The following is a 19187-nucleotide window of genomic DNA, read 5'->3' as shown; positions in this document are numbered from 1 at the left end:
TGCCTTCACTGCCTTCTTCCTGAATCTAAAACTGGGCCTTATATTAATTTTGGCATTTTAGGGCTTATTTTCAGGGCAAGGTCTTACTTTTCCTCCCATGTACAACAATCTATTTATTCATGGACAAACATCTACATGTAGGTTGCTGTGAGTTTTCTGGGCTGTATGGTCAGGTGCCAGAAGCATTCTCTCCTGACATTTCACCCACATCTATGTCAGGCATCCTCAGAGGTTGTGAGGGGTTTATATACCTGAGGAATGATGTCCAGGGTAGGAGAAAGAACTCTTGTCTGCTCGAGGAAAGTGTGAATGTTGCAATTGGCTAGCTTGATTAGCATTGAATGAGCTTGCAGCTTCAAAGCCTGGCTGTTTCCTGCCTGGGTGAATCCTTTGTTGGGAGGTGTTAGCTTCTGGAACATGGCCATACAGCCCGTAAAACTCACAGCAACCCAGTGATTCCAGCCATGAAAGCTTTTGACGACACATTCAAATCTACATGTATACTATATTTGTGTGTATGTGTGTGTGCATATGTGTGTGTGTGTGCATATGTACGTGTGTGTATGATATAATATCATGCCTTCTTCTGGAACATCATCACCACTCCAAATTCATAGATTATCATTTACTATTTTTAAGTATTAATAATGTCAATATCATATATTATTTCATAATGATTCAATTCATACATCAAGTGTGTTGCAATGGACATACTACTACTAAATCTTACAATCTTAATCTAAGGCTTATTTTGGGGGTAGGGCTTATATGACGAGCATCATACTAGGACTTATTTTTTAGTTAGGTCTTATTTTTGGGTCAACAGGGTATCAAAGGTGCAAATTCAGACAGAGAATTTGGTACTCCTGGTCAGTCGTAAGGCCGAACAGGGTATAGGGTTACAGCCTGTGTTGGATGGGGTCGCACTCCCCCTGAAGACACAGGTTCGCAGTTTGGGTGTGATCCTGGACTCATAGTTGAGCCTGGAACCCCAGGTTTCAGCGGTGACCAGGGGAGCATTCGCACAGTTAAAACTCGTGCGCCAACTGCGCCCGTACCTTGGGAAGTCTGACTTGGCCACGGTAGTCCACGCTCTGGTTACATCCCGTTTAGACTACTGCAACGCTCTCTACGTGGGGTTGCCTTTGAAGACGGCCCGGAAGCTCCAATTAGTCCAACGCTCGGCAGCCATGATACTAACTTGAGCGGAGCGCAGGGAGCATACAACTCCTCTGCTGCACCAGCTCCACTGGCTGCCGATCTGCTACCGGGCTCAATTCAAAGTGCTGGCGTTGGCCTTTAAAGCCCTAAACGGTTCTGGCCCAACTTACCTATCCGAACGTATCTCGGCCTATCAGCCCACCAGGACCCTAAGATCGTCTGAGGGGGGCCTGCTCTCTATCCCGCCTGCTTCACAGGTGCGGCTGGCGGGGACGAGAGACAGGGCCTTTTCTGTGGTGGCCCCGCGGCTATGGAACACCCTCCCCATGGAGGTAAGATCAGCCCCCTCATTGATGGTATTCCGGAAAAGACTAAAAACCTGGATGTTCGAGCAGGCGTTCGGTTAACTCAGTGCAATAAGTGTAATGATTGAAGGACTGGCAATTTGGACGACGAAACTGGATCGCGATTTTAGTCAAGAGATGAATTGGATTGTTTATTGATATATGTATTGTGGATTGTGTTTTTATGTTTTTAAACTGTATACTGTTGTTTGTTATAAGTTGTTGTAAACCGCGTTGAGTCGCCGGCTAGGCTGAGAAACGGCGGTATACAAGTATAGCAAATAAATAAATAAATAAATAAAATTCCTATGGGAAGGAAGAAGGCAGCGACATGGGACCAGGACTTTGCTCTTATTGCCTTTATCTCTGCCTTCACGCTGACCTTGACTGATGGCTGAACTGCAAAGGAACGGCCTCCGAGTGCTCAAGTCTTGCAAAGGCCTTCCAGCCAGACCTCCCTTAGCGGAGTGAGTCTCAGGATGCAATCTGGAAACACGCCACAACAGATATACAGGGGAAAGGGGCAACATTTTCCCTCCATAGGGTGGAGTGGCCAAACCGGTACTTCTTGGAGCCCACAACGGCAAAGCAGAAACATCCAGCCCGAGAGGATCCAGCTCTGAAAAAGCCCAGTATTGGCGCCAGTGGCTCAGGGCTAGTGAATGAGAGCTGAGCTAGGCATGAAATAGCAAGATTTGGAAGACGTTCCTTTTTTGCTGTGTGCCTTTAAGTTATTTAAGATTGGCTACAAAAGCAGCCTTAGGACGCTCCCCACCCCAAAGAAAGAAAGAAAGAAAGAAAGAAAGAAAGAAAGAAAGAAAGGGAGGCAGGGAGGGAGGGAGGGAGGGCAAGAGTGAGAAAAGGAAAGAAAAAAGAAAGACAGGGAGGATGGAAGAAAGAGAATGAGGAAGGAAGATGGGAAAGGCAAAAGTGGGAAAGAAAGGAAGATAAAAAGGAAAAGGAAGAAAAGAAGGAAGAAAGAAAGGAAATGAGGAAAATGAGGAGAAAGAAGGAAAGTATGAAAGAAAGGTGAAAAGGAAGGAAGGAAGGGAATGAGGAAGGAAAACAGGAAGGGCAAAAGTGGGAAAGAAAGAAAAAGGAAAATGGAAGAAATGAAGGAAGGAAGAAAGGGAATGAGGGAGGAAGATGGAAAGGGGAAAGGAAGGAAAGAATGAAAGAAAGATGAAAAGGAAGGAAGGGAATGAAGAAGGAAGGCAGGAAGGGCAAAAGTGGGAAAGAAAAAGGAAAACGGAAGAAAAGAAGGAAGGAAGGGAGGGAGGGAGGGAGGGAGGGGGTAGGGAGAAAGTGAGAAGGAGGGAAGGAAGGAAGGAAGAAAAGGAGGGAAGGAAGAGAAGAAGGAAGGAAGAAAGTGAATGAGGGAGGAAGACGGGAAGGGAGAAAGAGGGAAAGAAAAAGAAGAAAAGGAAGAGAAGAAGAGGAAAGGGAATGAGTAAGGATGACAGGAAGAGCAAAAGTGGGAAAGAAATAAAAGGAAGTAAGAGAAGAGGAGGATGGGAGAAAGGGAATGAGGAAGGATGTTGTGAAGGGAGAAACAGGGAAAGAATGAAAGAAACAAAACGAGAGAAAGGGAAGGAAGGAAAGAAAGAAGAGAATGGAGAAGACAGGAAGGGAGGGAGAAAGAGGGAAAGAGAGGAAGAAAGAAAGAAAGAAAGAAAGAAAGAAAGAAAGAAAGAAAGAAAGAAAGAAAGACAGAAGCTCACTAGGTGACTTTAACCAGGTCACACTCTCTCAGCCTCAGAGGGAGACAAAGGCAAATCCCCTTTGAATAAATCCTGAGAAGAAAATAAATCCTTGTGAGAGGGTTGCTTGCCTTAGTCACCCTAAGTCTGAAACGCCTTGAAGGCTAACAACAACAACAACATCAACAAAAACAATCCTCATTAATGTGACTTTCTCATCAGCCAAAAGCAGGCCCACACTTCCAATTGAAATACTGGGAACTTTGGCACTGCTTGAGATGCCATGGCTCAGTGTTATGGGATGCTGGGAGTTGTAGTTTGGCAGAGGAGGTATTTATTTTGACTTTGCAGAACAGCTTCCAAGATTTAGATGAGAATCTGTTCTGCAGAGTTTGCCTTCACCTCCCTCCAAGGCTGCGAGTGTGACTGGCCCAAAGATACTAAGACTGAATGGGAATTTGCTCTTGCCTTTGGACTGGGTTTAAAAATAAAAGGTAACTTGGATAATAAATATGATTATTTATGTAGTAAGTCAGCAAACTGGGAACAAAATGATGTAACAGTTAAGGACAGCCCAAACATGGGATGTTTTGCAAAACACTCCAGAACCTATTTTCAGTTCTGTGATTGATTAGAAGGCTGGAGTTATGCAATACAACAAGGCCCATGTGTCACTTTAGCAGGAATCTGTTTTGGAAAATGCTATAAATTACCTTGCAAGTTGTATCAACTTAAAACTGTTGTTGATGCAGCTTGTTCCAAAGCTAGGATACTGCTATGCTTGCAAAGAGAAGGATCTCCTTAGAGAAATTCAGCAAAAATCCAATTCACCAGAGAATTCAATGTAATAATAATAATAATTGTTATTATTATTATTATTTACTATTTTTATACCCTGCCTTCTCTCACCCTGAAGGGGACTCAGAGTGGCTTACACATTATATGTATTTACAATATACTATATAATTAGCATAGCACAATATTACTATTATATATTACTATATTGTTCTATAATATTATAATGCAATATTATTTATAATATTGCATGTAATATATAATTATTATATTGGATTGTTGTACGTTTTTTTGGGCTATATGACCATGTTCTACAGGCATTCTCTCCTGACATTTCGCCTGCATCTATGGCAAGCATCCTCAGAGGTAGTGATTCCGGCCATGAAAGCCTTCGACAATTATTATATTATTATATTTTATTATTAGTAGTATTATATTGTATTACATTATAATATTATGATCAATATTATATTATTAGCATAGCACAATATTAGTATTATATATTACTATATTGTACTATACCACTATACTGCAATATTATTAGTAATATTACATGTAATATATACTTATTACATTATATTGTATTATTTTTAGTATTATATTGTGTTAAATTATAATATTATGATCAATAATATATGTACATACAATATATTATATTATTGGCATAGCACAATATTAGTATTATATATTACTATATTGTACTATACCACTATACTGCAATATTATTAGGAATACTACATGTAACATGTACTTATTACATTATATTGTATTAGTATTTTTAAATTATTATAGTATGAGCAATATTATATGTGCTTACAATATATTATACTATTAGCATAATACCATATTAGTATTATGAATTACTATATTGTACTATACCACTATACTGGAATATTATTAGGAATACTACATGTAATATGTACTTATTACATTATATTGTATTATTATATTGTATTAAATTATAATATTATGATCAATATTATATGTACATACAATATATTATATTATTGGCATAGCACAATATTAGTATTATATATTACTACATTGTACTATACCACTATACTGGAATATTATTGGTAATATTACATGTAATATGTACTTATTATATTATTGTATTGTATTATTAGTATTATATTGTATTACATTATAATATTATGATCAATATTATATGTACTTACAATATATTATATTATTAGCATAACACCATATTAGTATTATATATTACTATATTGTACTATACCATTATACTGCAATATTATTAGTAATATTACATGTAATATGTAGTTATTGTATTATTATTACTATTAAATTATAATATTATGATCAATATTATATGTACTTGCAATATATTATTAGCATAACACCATATTAGTATTATATATTACTGTATTGTACAATACCATTATACTACAATATTATTAGTAATATTACATGTAATATATAATGTACAATTAGAAGTTTAATGCAAAATCGAAACCAATGCAACATTGGTTTATGAAACGTGTCATTTTAATAAGAGTCCAGCAGCGTCCTCTGCTGGCAGAAATGGGAATTGCGCCCAACTGGAAGCCCCAAAGGGTTGCCCTTGAAGACTGCCCAGAAGCTTCAGATGGTCCAGCGTTCAGCAACCAGGTTGCTAACGGGAGCGGCACTCAGGGAGCACACCACTCCGCTGCTGAGCCAGCTCCACTGGCTGCCAATTTGCTACCGGACACAATTCAAGGTGCTGGCTTTAGCCTATAAAGCCCTAAACGGTTCCGGCCCCTTACCTCTCTGAACGCATCTCCACCTATGAACCGACGAGGACGTTAAGATCGTCCGGGGAGGCCCTGCTCTTGGTCCCGCCAGCCGCGCCAGTCACAGGCGCGGCTGGTGGGGATGAGGGACAGGGCCTTCTCGGTGGTGGCCCCTCGGCTATGGAATGCCCTACCCGTAGACATCAGGTAGGCCCCTTCGTTGCTGGCGTTCCGGAGGAAGGTCAAGACGTGGCTCTATGAACAAGCGTTCGGCTAACAATGCAACTGAACTCATGAAGACGGTATAAATGAACAAAGGAACGGTAGAAGGATTATGAAAACGGAATCTGATTTTTACTGAGGCGTTGATGACTATGTTGTGTTGCTTGTATTGCCTGTCGTGTATGTTGTGTTTTAACTAATTGTTATTGTTATATAAATTGTATTGTAAACCGCATTGAGTCGCCGAATTAGGCTGAAAAATTCGTTATAAAAATAAAGCAAATAAATAAAATAAAATAAATCACTGAGTTGCTGTGAGTTTTCCGGGCTGTATGGCCATGTTCCAGAAGCTAACACCCCCCAACAAAGGATTCACCCAGGCAGGAAGAAGCCAGGCTTTGAAGCTGCAAGCTCATTTAATGCTAGTCAAGGTGGCCAATTGCAACATTCACACCTATCTCCAACAGACAAGAGTTCTTTCTCCCAATCTGGACATTCCACAGATAGATAAACCTCACTTGTCTAGTTTCCAACAGACCTCATAATCTCAAAGGTTGCCTGCCATAGATGGGGGAGAAACGTCAGGAAAGAATGCTTCTGGAACATGGCCCGGAAAACTCACAACAACCCAAGTGCAGGTCACTTCCCCTTTTGATCACTTCCTCCTCAATCCAAAGCAATACCAGAACTAATCTTGCAAAGAATTAACAGTATGGAACTGGTCAATGGTAAATAAACCTTTTTTTCCCCAGATCTGAATTTGCAAAAAGACACAAGACACACAGGCGGAGTTTTTGCAAAAAATCATATTTGACCTCCCCAAAGAGTGGAGAAAAAAAGAGGGGAAAACAAAGTCTTCAAAACCCCAAGAGTCAAGCAAATAGTTTCCCGGAAGTACTTTGGATCTTCATTGGGTACCGAGTCCGAAAGCCGAGTTTCCTGTTCCTTTCAGCAGAGGAAGATCCATGCACACAAACAAACAGACTCACAAATCCGCCTCCGAGGCTCCATTCATCCGTTTGTCTCCTCCAACCCACCGAAACCCACCTCAAACATCATTGAGTCGTCACAGTCCTCCGTTCCGCAAAAAGTCTTCCCCTTTTTCCTTGCTTCCCCTTTGAAAGGCTGGCTGCCATGGGATCAGGTCCGCCGCTTAAAGGCTCAAACTGGGTTTTTAAAAAAGTCCTTTCTCTCTCTCTCATGCAAACGTACACACGCAGACACACATGCTTCCGAATCCCATAATTTAAAAAAGGAATTGATCTCGCCATCAAATTCAAAGCAATGACGACATGGAAGTCTCAGGAGGAAAAAAAGGGGGGGATATGCATATCCAAAATCCATCCAAGAAAACTTCCGGCGGAATCTACAATTCCAACTTTTGTTCCAGTGCTCGTAATATCGAAACTGAGTCGTGTTTTTTCTCCCTGCGCTTTGCGGTTTCCTGGGAACGTGACCTCGTGGTCGGACACAAGGAGAGGCATAGGCTGAGCATCCCTTTTTCGGAGCCAAAATGCATCCAAACCGACCACGGGGATGGACCTCTTGAGGTGACCCCTCCTGTGCTCCAAAGGATGGCAAGGAAAGGGGGGCTCCGTAGCAAAAGGCCAGCACCGTGCAGGGGTCCAAAGGGTGCCAAAGGGAAGCAGGCCTTGGCCATGCATTCACATCATGAGGTGCCTCCGCCGGTGCAGGGCCAGGTGGTCGGAGCGGGAGAAGCTGCGGTCGCAGTCCGAGCAGCGGAAGGGCTTGAGGCCGGTGTGCTTCCGGAAGTGCCGAGTCAGTTCGTCCGAGCGCGCAAACTTCCAGGGGCAGCCCTCCCAGGTGCATTTGTAGGGCTTCTCTCCTGGCAGGAAAGAGAAAGACAAGAAGATGCTCAAGGGGATGCTCTCCTCCCAGGGCCCCACCCCCGGCTCCTCCACCCAGAGAAGGACATTCGGACTGAAGGAATGCTTCTCCCCCTCCTCCCTCTCCATCCCCCTTTTTAATTAGTTTTCCTTTTAATCAAGGAATGATTAAATGATCAAGGGTCTGGAGAACAAGCCCTATGAACAAATTGAAACTGAATCCAGGCAAGACAGAGGTACTCCTGGTCAGTCGCAAGGCTGAACAGGGTATAGGGTTACAGCCTGTGTTGGGCGGGGTTACACTCCCCCTGAAGACGCAGGTTCGCAGCTTGGGTGTGATCCTGGACTCATCGCTGAGCTTGGAACCCCAGGTTTCGGCGGTGACCAGGGGAGCATTCGCACAATTAAAACTTGTGCACCAGCTGCACCCGTACCTTGGGAAGTCTGACTTGGCCACAGTAGTCCACGCGCTGGTTACATCCCATATAGACTACTGCAATGCTCTCTATGTGGGGTTGCCTATGAAGACTGCTCGGAAGCTACAAATGGTCCAACGATCGGCAGCCAGGTTGTTAACAGGAGCGGAACTCAGGGAGCACACCACTCCTCTGTTGCGCCAGCTCCACTAGCTGCCAGTCTGCTACCGGGCACAATTCAAAGTGCTGGCTTTAGCCTTTAAAGCCCTAAACGGTTCTGGCCCGACCTATCTGTCCGAACGCATCACCCCCTATGAACCAGTTAGGACATTAAGATCGTCCGGGAAGGCCCTGCTCTCGATCCCGCCAGCCTTGCAAGCACGGCTGGTGGGGACGAGAGACAGGGCCTTCTCAGTGGTGGCCCCTCGGCTGTGGAACGCCCTTCCCGCAGACATTAGATCGGCCCCCTCCCTGCTGGTGTTCAGGAGAAGAGTAAAGACCTGGCTCTTTGAACAGGCGTTTAATTAAGCAGTGCAATCAATTGATTGATCTTGGAACTTGGAATAATGGACGAGGAAATCGGATTATGACTTTACTGATGAGACGTGATGGATTAGTTATATGGATGTATTGATGTTATATTGATGTATTGATGTATTGTTATATTGATGTAGTTGATGTTGTTGCCTTAGTTACTGTTTTAAATGCTAATGTTGTGCACTTTGTAGATTGACCTGGCTGTAAACCGCACTGAGTCGCCTACGGGCTGAGAGAGTGTGGTATACAAATAAAGTAAATAATAAATAAATAAATAAATAAATAAATATGAGGAGCGGCTTAAGGTGCTGAGCATGTTTAGCTTGAAGAAGAGAAGGTTGAGAGGAGATATGATAGCCATGTATAAATATGTGAGAGGAAGCCACAGGGAGGAGGGAGAAAACTTGTTTTCTGCTTCCTTGGAGACTAGGACGCAGAACAATGGCTTCAATCTACAAGAGAGGAGATTCCATCTGAACACAAGGAAGAACTTCCTGACTGTGAGAGCCGTTCAGCAGTGGAACTCTCTGCCCCAGAGTGTGGTGGAGGCTCCTTCTTTAGAAGATTTTAAACAGAGGCTGGATGGCCATCTGTTAGGGGTGATTTGAATGCAATATTCCTGCTTCTTGGCAGGGGGTTGGACTGGATGGCCCATGAGGTCTCTTCCAACTCTTTGATTCTATGATTCTATGATTACCTGTAGTCTGCCCATTGTCACTATGATTGTGTCTACTGTAATTTTATATCATTATGCATTCATATGTTTTATGTACTTATGATGTTGTTTATTGTTTATGTTTTCCATTTTATTTTGCTGTAATTTGTTGTTTGGGCTTGGCCTCGTGTAAGCCGCCCCAAATCCCCATCGGGGAGATGGTGGTGGGGTATAAATAAAGATTATTATTATTATTATTATTATTATTATTATTATTATTATTTCATGATGTGTCTTTTCTCTTTCAGATTAGGAATGTCTATTTCCATGAACTGCATCCGCCATACAAAGCAGCTGCTCCAAAACTAGAGGCAGTCCCCAAGTTATAGACATATGACTTACAAACAACTCCTAGTTAAGAACTGAGTTGGACTGGATGGCCTTTGGGGGTCCCTTCCAAAGCTATGATACTATATCTATCTCTCATACACACACACACACACCCTCTCTATCTATATAAATAAAAATGTAATGTTCGTTTGTGGGATTAACATAACACAAAAACCACTGGGTGAATTGACATGAAATTTGGACACAATACACCTAACAGTCCAACGAGTGTTCATCACCCATAAACACACACACGCACGCACACATGCACGCACACACACACACAAAACGCCAGTGGAACAGACTTAAAAACCCCAAAAATACACCATATATACATATACACATGCACACATTCATACACACATACAAATATATATGCACACACACACAAATATACACACATACATATACACACATATATACATATACACATGCACATATACATGCACACATACATATACATATCCACATACATACATATATACACACAAATATGCATATAGACAAGCACACACACATACACAATATGCATGTACACATATAAACACACAAATACACAAATATATACACACGTGTATATATATATATACACACACACATATACACACACATATATACACCCATGTGTGTGTGTGTGCGTGTATGTGTGTGTGTGTGTATATATATATACACACACAGAAACACATATACACAAATATATACACACACATATACACATATAGACACACACAAAACACATACACAGACTGCGCCACAGCAATGTGTGGTAGGGGACGGCTAGTATGTATGTGTGTGTGTATACATATACATATACATATACATACACACACACACACACACACACACACACCCTGGTGGTATGCCAAGGTATCCCACTATTTATTGAGTGTTGTAATTGAGACTCATGGGCCCTCTGGTGGAGCAGCAGGTTAAACCGCTGAGCTGCTGAACTTGCTGACCGAAAGGTCGGCGGTTCAAATCTGGGGAGTGGGGTGAGCTCCCGCTGTTAGTCCCAGCTTCTGCCAACCCAGCAACTTGAAAACATGCAAATGTGAGATCAATAGGTACTGCCTTGGTGGGAAGATAATGGCACTCATGCTGGCCACATGACTTTGGAGGTGTCTACAGATAATGCTGGCTCTTCAGCTTAAGAAATGGAGATGAGCACCACCACCCCGGAATCGGACACAACTAGACTTAATGTCAGGGGAAACCTTTACCTATATCTCTCTGTCTCTCTCTCTTATGTGTATATATATACACACACACAAACACACACACATATATATAGGTAAAAGTACAGATAAAGAGTTCCCCTTAACATTAAGCCAAACATCTGACTTACAAATGACTCCAAGGTAAGAACGGGGCTGAGACAATAGGCTTATCTCAAACAATGAGGCCTACTATCACTGAGACCTATTCTCCCACTGAGGCGTTCTCTCACACAGAGAGGCTTTTCTCACACTGAGAGCTCTCTCAGACTGGACAGCTGCTAAACTACAGGCACACCTGCTTATGGATAATTGAAGCTTTTTCCTGAGTCATTGCATCCATTTAACCTTTTCGGTGCTTGACTCGCATTTTTGTAATAAAAACACCTAGTTAATGTTTAATATTTCTGACAATACACAGAGAGAGAGAGAGACAGATATATATATATATATATATATATATATAAAAACATAAACATAAACATAAACATAAACAGGCCATCCCTGAGTTCCAAACATCCGACTTACAAACAACTCCTATCAGATATTGCAGACCGCTGGGAGTTACAGTATGGGACCTCTGGAAAGGACTTCCCATCCCTTTGGCAATGAAAGACAAACATGGAAAACCAGCAAAAAGCCCCTCCTAAATTGGGGAGAGTCAGTTAGTGGTTGCCAGCTTGCTTGGCGATTCCTGCTGGCACTTTTGGGAGCCAAGAAGAGGCTCCGTGGAGTTGCAAAAGGATATTTTAACCAAGAGAGGATGATGGGCAAGGCCAGCATGTGGGTTGCCTGGGAGGAAGGCGTTGCTAGGATACCAGCCTGGAGGATGCAGGGGGTTGCTAGGAAACCTGTGGGGGAGCATCCCAAGGAGGCAACGGGGTTGCTAAGAGGAAGAGGAGGAGGAGGAGGAGAAGGGCTGGATGATGGGTTGGCACCAAAGTCCCTTGGCAAAGGAAGCGTGGAGGGGAGCAGTTGTGATTGTCTTCAACCATGACAGCAAAGGAGGGAAAGGAGGGACTCAATTGCAAAGGAGGGAAAGAAGGGATTCCTTTGCAAAGGAGGGGAAGAAGGGACTTGTTTACAAAGGAGGGAAAGGGGGAACTCAATTGCAAAAGAGGAAAAGAAGGGATTCATTTGCAAAGGAGGGAAAGAAGTGACTTGTTTACAAAAGAGGGAAAGAAGGAACTCAGTTGCAAAGGAGGAAAAGAAGGGATTCGTTTGCAAAGGAGAAAGAAGGGACACATTTACAAAGGAGGGAAAGAAGGGATTCATTTGCAAAGGGGGAAAGAAAGGACTTGTTTATAAAGGAGGGAAGAAGGGACTCGATTGCAAAGGAGGGAAAGAAGGGACTCAATTGCAAAGGAGGGAAAGAAGGGACTCGATTGCAAAGGAGGGAAAGAAGGGACTCATGTGCAAAGGTGAGAAAGACGGGATTCAATTGCAAAGGAGAAAGAAGGGATCTGTTTACAAAGGAGGGAAGAAGGGACTCGATTGCAAAGGAGGAAAAGAAGGAACTCAATTCCAAAGGAGGGAAAGAAAAAACTTGTTTACAAAGGAGGAAAAGAAGGGACTCAGTTCCAAAGGAGGGAAAGAAGGGTCATATTTGCAAAGGAGGGAAAGCAAAAATTGTTTACAAAGGGGGAAAAAGAAGGGACTCAATTGCAAAGGAGGAAAAAAGGGTCATATTTGCAAAGGAGGGAAAGAAGGGATTTATTTGCAAAGGAGGGAAAGAAGGGACTTGTTTACAAAGGAGGGAAAGGAGGAACTCAATTGCAGAGGGAAAGAAGGGATTCCTTTTGCAAAGGAGGGAAAGAAGGGACTTGTTTACAAAAGAGGGAAAGGAGGAATTCAATTGCAAAGGAGGAAAAGAAGGGACAAAGGAGGGAAAGAAGGGACTCCGTTGCGAAGGAGGAAAAGAAGGGATTCGTTTACAAAGGAGGGAAGAAGGGACTCAATTGCAAAGGAGGGAAAGAAAAAACTTGTTTACAAAGGAGGAAAAGAAGGGACTCAATTGCAACGGAGGAAAAGAAGGGTCATATTTGCAAAGGAGGGAAAGAAGGGATTCATTTGCATAGGAGGGAAAGAAGGGACTCAATTACAAAAGAGGGAAAGAAGGGACTCAATTGCAAAGGAGGGAAAGAAAAAGCTTGTTTACAAAGGAGGAAAAGAAGGGAATCAATTCCAAAGGAGGGAAAGAAGGGACTTGTTTACAAAAGACAGAAGGGACTCAATTGCAAAGGAGGGAAAGAAGATACTTGTTTACAAAGGAGGGAAAGTGATGGATCCCTCTCTTGAAATAAAAAACAAACTCCAATATTTTTGGGATACCTAAGAGGGCCACTTAGCAGATAGGTGCATATCCTACTTGCCCAGAATATGGGATATTCCCTCTTTGGACTACAAAATCCTTATAATATAAAGAGGATCTGTAAACCCAGAAATAGTTTCCGAAGGCCAGCAGAGGCTTCCCAGCCCAGGATTTATCCCCTCAAAGCCTACTTACCTGTGTGTATCCTCCTGTGTGCTTTCAGGTGCGAGCTCTTTGTGTAAACCTTGTTGCAGCCCTCGAAGTCACACTGGTGGATCCGCCGCTTCTTGAGGTCCGGAGACTCGGCCCACTGCATCTGGCTGGAAGGCCTGGAGGAGAAAGCGGATGTCATCACCACACACCAAAGACCCTGGCCGCTCTTTTCTTTGGAACGTCCCCCTATCCATCATAAACAAATGCTTTGAGCATCAGGCCGTTGCAAATCTTGCAGAGAAAAGCCAGAAACAGGGCCATGTTATTCTGGGTGGGAATCAAACACATTATTCAAAGGGCTTTAACTATTTATATTTATTTATGTTTTGGTTCGCTTCTGACACGATAAATATTTATTTCGGGTGGTGTTTGGGGAACTATTCACTGGGTTCCAACATACTGTCAGGATCACCGTATCAACCTGGGACTGGCTGCTTTGGTTCTCTGCCATAAAGAAGGGAGGTGGGGAGGGAGACTGGGTACAGTTGGGGAAGGTAGTGTAGATAAGACATCTGTTTTGTGAGAGACACTGAAACTGCTGGCTGCCAACTATCTTAAGGACTGATCATTTTAAGGCATGAGGCTTATTTCAAAGACTATTTAAAAAGAGCTATTTTATTCCTCTGATCTCTGATTGTATTCAAAGAGACAGGTGTAAAAAATATCGGACCCCCCCCCCCATACTTTTTTTTAAAACAGGATTTAATGTCATATCTTGGGGTGCTTTAACTGTGATTTCTTGCACTGGCAGGAGGTCAGACTGGATAGCCTTTGGGGGCTCCTTCTAATTCTCCCATCCTGCAAAAAGGAACCCATTTCCAAGGATGTCCATTCTGCGCTTGGGATTCTGAAACTGTAAATGAGGTCTCTCTGGGTTCGAGGCCCAAACTCACTCTCCCTGGAGGTCTGGGAAGGAAGGAGGGCCGCTCTCAGAAGCACTGGTTTCGCTGTCGCTGTTCGCATCCACCGAACACATGGAGCTCGGCTCGACTTTCACTGCGGAGGAAACAAAAAGACAGCAAATTAGTCCCTTTGAGGAGAGAAGGGGGGGTTTAAAATAAATATTATTATTATTATTATTATTATTATTATTATTATTATTATTTTCCTGACACAAAAGCACAATATGTCACAGCAAACGAGATCTATATGCTGGATTTAATATCACAAAATCACAAGTTGAACACTTCCCAAGCGTCTAGGACTATGTGATGTATTTTCAAATGATGCGCACAGATCCAAGTCAGGTGGCCTTTTGCAGTTGACAGATCGTGATTTTGTCGATGTTTATTGCTTCCAAATGTCGGCCGAGGTCTTTTGGCACGGCATCCAGTACGCCAATGACCACTGGAACCACCTGGACTGGTTGATGCCAGAGCCTTTGCAGTTCGATTTTGAGGTCCTGATAACGGCTGAGTTTTTCCTGTTGTTTTTCCTCAATGCGACTGTCACCTGGAATGGCAACATCAATAATTCAAACTTTTTTCTTTTCCACATTTGTGATGTCTGGTGTATTGTTTTCCAAAACTTTGTCAGTCTGGATTCGAAAGTCCCACAGTATTTTTGCGTGTTCATTTTCCACAACTGTTGCGGGTTTATGATCCCACCAATTCTTTGCTGCTGGCAGGTGGTGCTTGTGACATAAGTTCCAGTGAATCATCTGGGCCACAGAGTTGTGCTTCTGTTTGTAGTCTGTCTGTGCGATTTTCTTGCAACAGCTGAGAATATTATCTATTTATTTATCTATCTATCTATCTATTTAAAACATTTATATTCCACCCTTCTCACCCCGGCAAACATTTAATTCCGGGACACAAATCCACATACAATACATAAACACTAAAAAACATTTATCAAAATATTAAAATATACCATTCAAAACCATCCCAGTCATCTGCATCAAATCTAATATTTTGGCCTGGTCATCTTTCCTATTGCCGCTTTATTGTTATTATCTATGGTTTCATCAGCTTCCTTGCACAGTCTGCATTTTGGGTCATCCGCTGATTTTTCAATCCTGGCCTTAATTGCATTGGTTCTGATAGCTTGCTCCTGGCCTGCAAGAATCAGGCCTTCTTCTGTCTTCTTCTTCAGGGTTCCATTCGTGAGCCATCACCAGGTCTTCTCCTTGTCAACTTTTCCTTCAATCTTCTCAAGGAACTGCCCATGTAAAGCTTTGTTGTGCCTGCTTTCAGCTCTAGTTTGGAGTGCAGTTTTCTTGTACTGACTCTTTGTCTGCTGTGCTTTGAGAAGTTTCTGATTATTGACTTCAATTAAAGCAGGCTCTTGGCTTTCCTTGACATATTCTGCCAGGGCGTGTTTTTCTTCTTTGGCTGTTTGTTCTACTTGTAAAAGTCCTCTGCCACCAGACTTTCTAGACAGATAGAGCCGGTCAACATCACTGCAAGGATGTAATGAATTATGAATGGTCTTGAGTTTTCTTGTTTTTCTATCCAAATTGTCCAGTTCTTCCAGCGTCCAGTTTATGACGCCAGCATTATATCTTATGACAGATATGGCCCAGGTGTTTATGGCCTTGATGGTGTTGCCTCCATTGAGCTTGCTTTTGAGATTTTTTCTGAACCTTTGAATGTATTCTTTGCTGACCACAGTTTTCACATGTTCATGTTTGATGTTGTTCAATTGTAGTATGCCCAGATATTTATAGGCCTCTGGCTGGTGACACTTGATTGCTTGGCCATTGGACATATTTATGCCCTCACTTTCAATGATTTTTCCCTTCTTCAGTGCCACTGTCGAACATGTGTCCAAACCAAACTCTATATTGATATCCGTGCTAAAGATTAGTCAAAGACTGGATTTCAGTTTCGGTTTTCCCATACAGCTTCAGGTCATCCATGTACAACAGATGTGAAATTTTGTGAGATCTCCGAGACATTTGATAGCCGAGGTTTGTTTTTTGTAAGACTGTTGACAGAGGGATCATGGCAATGATGAAAAGCAGTGGGGACAATGAGTCTCCCTGGAAAATTCCTCTTCTGATGTTGACAAGGCCATAGTTTTCATTTCCAACAAACTGTTCATTTTTCCAGTGCTTCATCATATTTTCAATAAAAGTGCCAAAGGTTTTTTTACAAATCCCGATTGTGTCTAGGCACTTGATGATCTAACTGTGTCAGAGTGAGTCAAATATATTATTATTATTATTAGATATTATTATTATTAGAGCACCAGACACAGTGAAGACATCTGCCCTTGCGCTATGCTACTCTGCTGCTGAGTATGCATGCCCAGTGTGGAACACATCTCAGCACACTAAAACAGTAGATGTGGCTCTTAATGAGACATGCCGCATTATCACAGGGTGTCTGCGCCCCACACCACTGGAGAAATTACACTGCTTAGCCAGTATTGCACCACCTGACATCCGCCGGGAAGTAGCAGCCAATAGTGAAAGGACCAAGGCAGAGACATCTCCAGCTCATCCCTTGTTTGGGTATCAGCCAGCACGTCAACGACTTAAATCAAGACATAGTTTTCTTAGATCTACAGAGACACTCGCTGGAACACCACAGCAAGCGAGAGTCCAAAAGTGGCAGGCCCAAACCCAGCACCTCAATTCATGGGTGATACCAGATGAGAGACTCCCCCCTGGGCACTCAGAAGACTGGGCGACTTGGAAGGCGTTGAACAGACTGCGCTCTGGCACCACGAGATGCAGAGCCAATCTTAAGAAATGGGGCTACAGGGTGGAATCCTCGGCATGCGAGTGCGGAGAAGAACAAACCACTGACCACCTGCTGCAATGTACCCTGAGCCCTGCCACATGCACGATGGAGGAACTTCTTGCGGCAACACCAGAGGCACTCCAAGTGGCCAGATACTGGTCAAAGGACATTTAACCAAATACCAAATTTGCAAAATCTGTGGTTTTTTTTTCCTTTTTCTTTTTAATCTGTGTGTTTGTTTTGCTCTGCTAGAATTGTAATACAATGGTTGCTGATGACACGATAAATAATAAATATTATTAGAGTGGTGAGGATTGTTCTTGGAAAGCAGCAGAATATAGCTGCACACAGAAGCCAGTGGCAGCCATACAAGGCCTTGCTGAAGTCAGACACAGGAGACTTCTTGGGTTTCTCTCTCTCTCCCATCCAAACGCCTCCCAGGTTCTCTTCTCCTTCCTCTCGGGAAAACCAATCTCTTTAAGATGCGCCTCGTAAGACGAGAAGAAGAATGAAAGGGGAGAATGGAAGGCACGGCTTCTGGCTGCAGCCCTTTTCCATGTCTCCTTCCACGATTTTATATATACATTACAATTCATAACAGTAGCAACATTACAGTTATGAAGTAGCAATGACAACAATATTATGGTTGGGGGTCATCACAACATGAGGAACTGTATTAAGGGGTCATGGCATTAGGAAGGTTGAGAAACACTGTGCTAAAGAACAACAATCATAGTCACAACGTAAAACATTTAGGTCTTGCATCCATCTTTCCATATTTCTGTCATTCATTGAATGCCTTCTTCTTCTCATGGGACCATTAATAAAACCCAAAAGCAACCCATGAGTACGTCTCATATTTATCCTTAACTAGCTGTCCCTGGCCATGCATTGCTGTGGCCCACATGGGGGTTCTGTGTGGGAGGTTTGGCTCAATTCTAACATTGGTGGAGTTCAGGATGCTTTTCAATTGTAGGTGAACTATTAATCCCAGCAACTACAACTCCCAAATGTCAAGATTCTATTTTCCCCAAACTCCACCAGTGTTCACATTTGGGCATATTGAGTATTTGTGTAGAGTTTGGTCCAGATCCATCATTGTTTGAGTCCACAGTGCTCTCTGGATGTAGGTGAACTACAATTCCAAAACCAAATGACACTGCCCACTAAACCCTTCCAGTATTTTCTGTTGGTCATGGGAGAACTATGTGCCAAGTTTGGTTCAATTCCATCGTTGGTAAGGTTCAGAATCCTCTTTGATTGTAGGTGAACTATAAATCCCAGCAACTACAACTCCCAAATGTCAAGATTCTATTTTCCCCAAACTCCCACCAGGGTTCACATTTGGGCATATTGAGTATTCGTGTAGAGTTTGGTCCAGATCCATAATTGTTTGAGTCCATAGTGCTCTCTGGATGTAGGTGAACTACAACTCCAAAACCAAAGGACACTGCCCACTAAACCCTTCCAGTATTTTCTGTTGGTCATGGGAGAACTGTGTGCCAAGTTTGGTTCAATTCCATCGTTGGTGAGGTTCAGAATCCTCTTTGATTGTTTGTTGTTGTTGTTGTTGTTCATTCGTTCAGTCGTCTCCGACTCTTCGTCACCTCATGGACCAGCCCACGCCAGAGCTCCCTGTCGGCCATCACCACCCCCAGCTCCTTCAAGGTCAGTCCAGTCACTTCAAGGATGCCATCCATCCATCTTGCCCTTGGTCGGCCCCTCTTCCTTTTGCCTTCCACCTTCCCCAGCATAATTGTCTTTTCTAGGTTTTGCTGTCTCCTCATGATGTGGCCAAAGTACTTCAACTTTGTCTCTAGTCTCCTTCCCTCCAGTGAGCAGCCGGGCTTTATTTCCTGGAGGATGGACTGGTTGGATCTTCTCGCAGTCCAAAGCACTCTCAGAACTTTCCTCCAACACCACAGCTCAAAAGCATCTCTCTTCCTTTGCTCAGCCT

General features: G+C 42.9%; 1 protein-coding gene across 2 annotated transcripts in view; it reads right to left on the bottom strand.

Moving 5' to 3' along the window:
• Window positions 1–6746: 6746 nt before the first annotated feature.
• Window positions 6747–19187, bottom strand: part of KLF8 (KLF transcription factor 8) — a 54754-nt gene continuing 42313 nt past the window's right edge. For both annotated transcript variants that reach the window (XM_060756146.2, XM_060756145.2), the window contains 3 exons: window positions 14435–14537; window positions 13524–13657; window positions 6747–7804 (listed from right to left, as the gene is read on the bottom strand). In XM_060756146.2, coding sequence (XP_060612129.2) covers window positions 7623–7804; window positions 13524–13657; window positions 14435–14537 — 419 coding nt within the window. In that variant the 3' untranslated portion in view covers window positions 6747–7622. The remainder of the gene's footprint in view (window positions 7805–13523; window positions 13658–14434; window positions 14538–19187) is intronic.

This window comes from Anolis sagrei, chromosome 10, assembly GCF_037176765.1.
Source record: "Anolis sagrei isolate rAnoSag1 chromosome 10, rAnoSag1.mat, whole genome shotgun sequence".
In the NCBI taxonomy this organism is placed as follows: Eukaryota; Metazoa; Chordata; class Lepidosauria; order Squamata; family Dactyloidae; genus Anolis; species Anolis sagrei.
The sequence above is the reverse complement of the archived record's forward strand: the minus strand, read 5'-3'. Positions and strand labels throughout refer to the sequence as shown.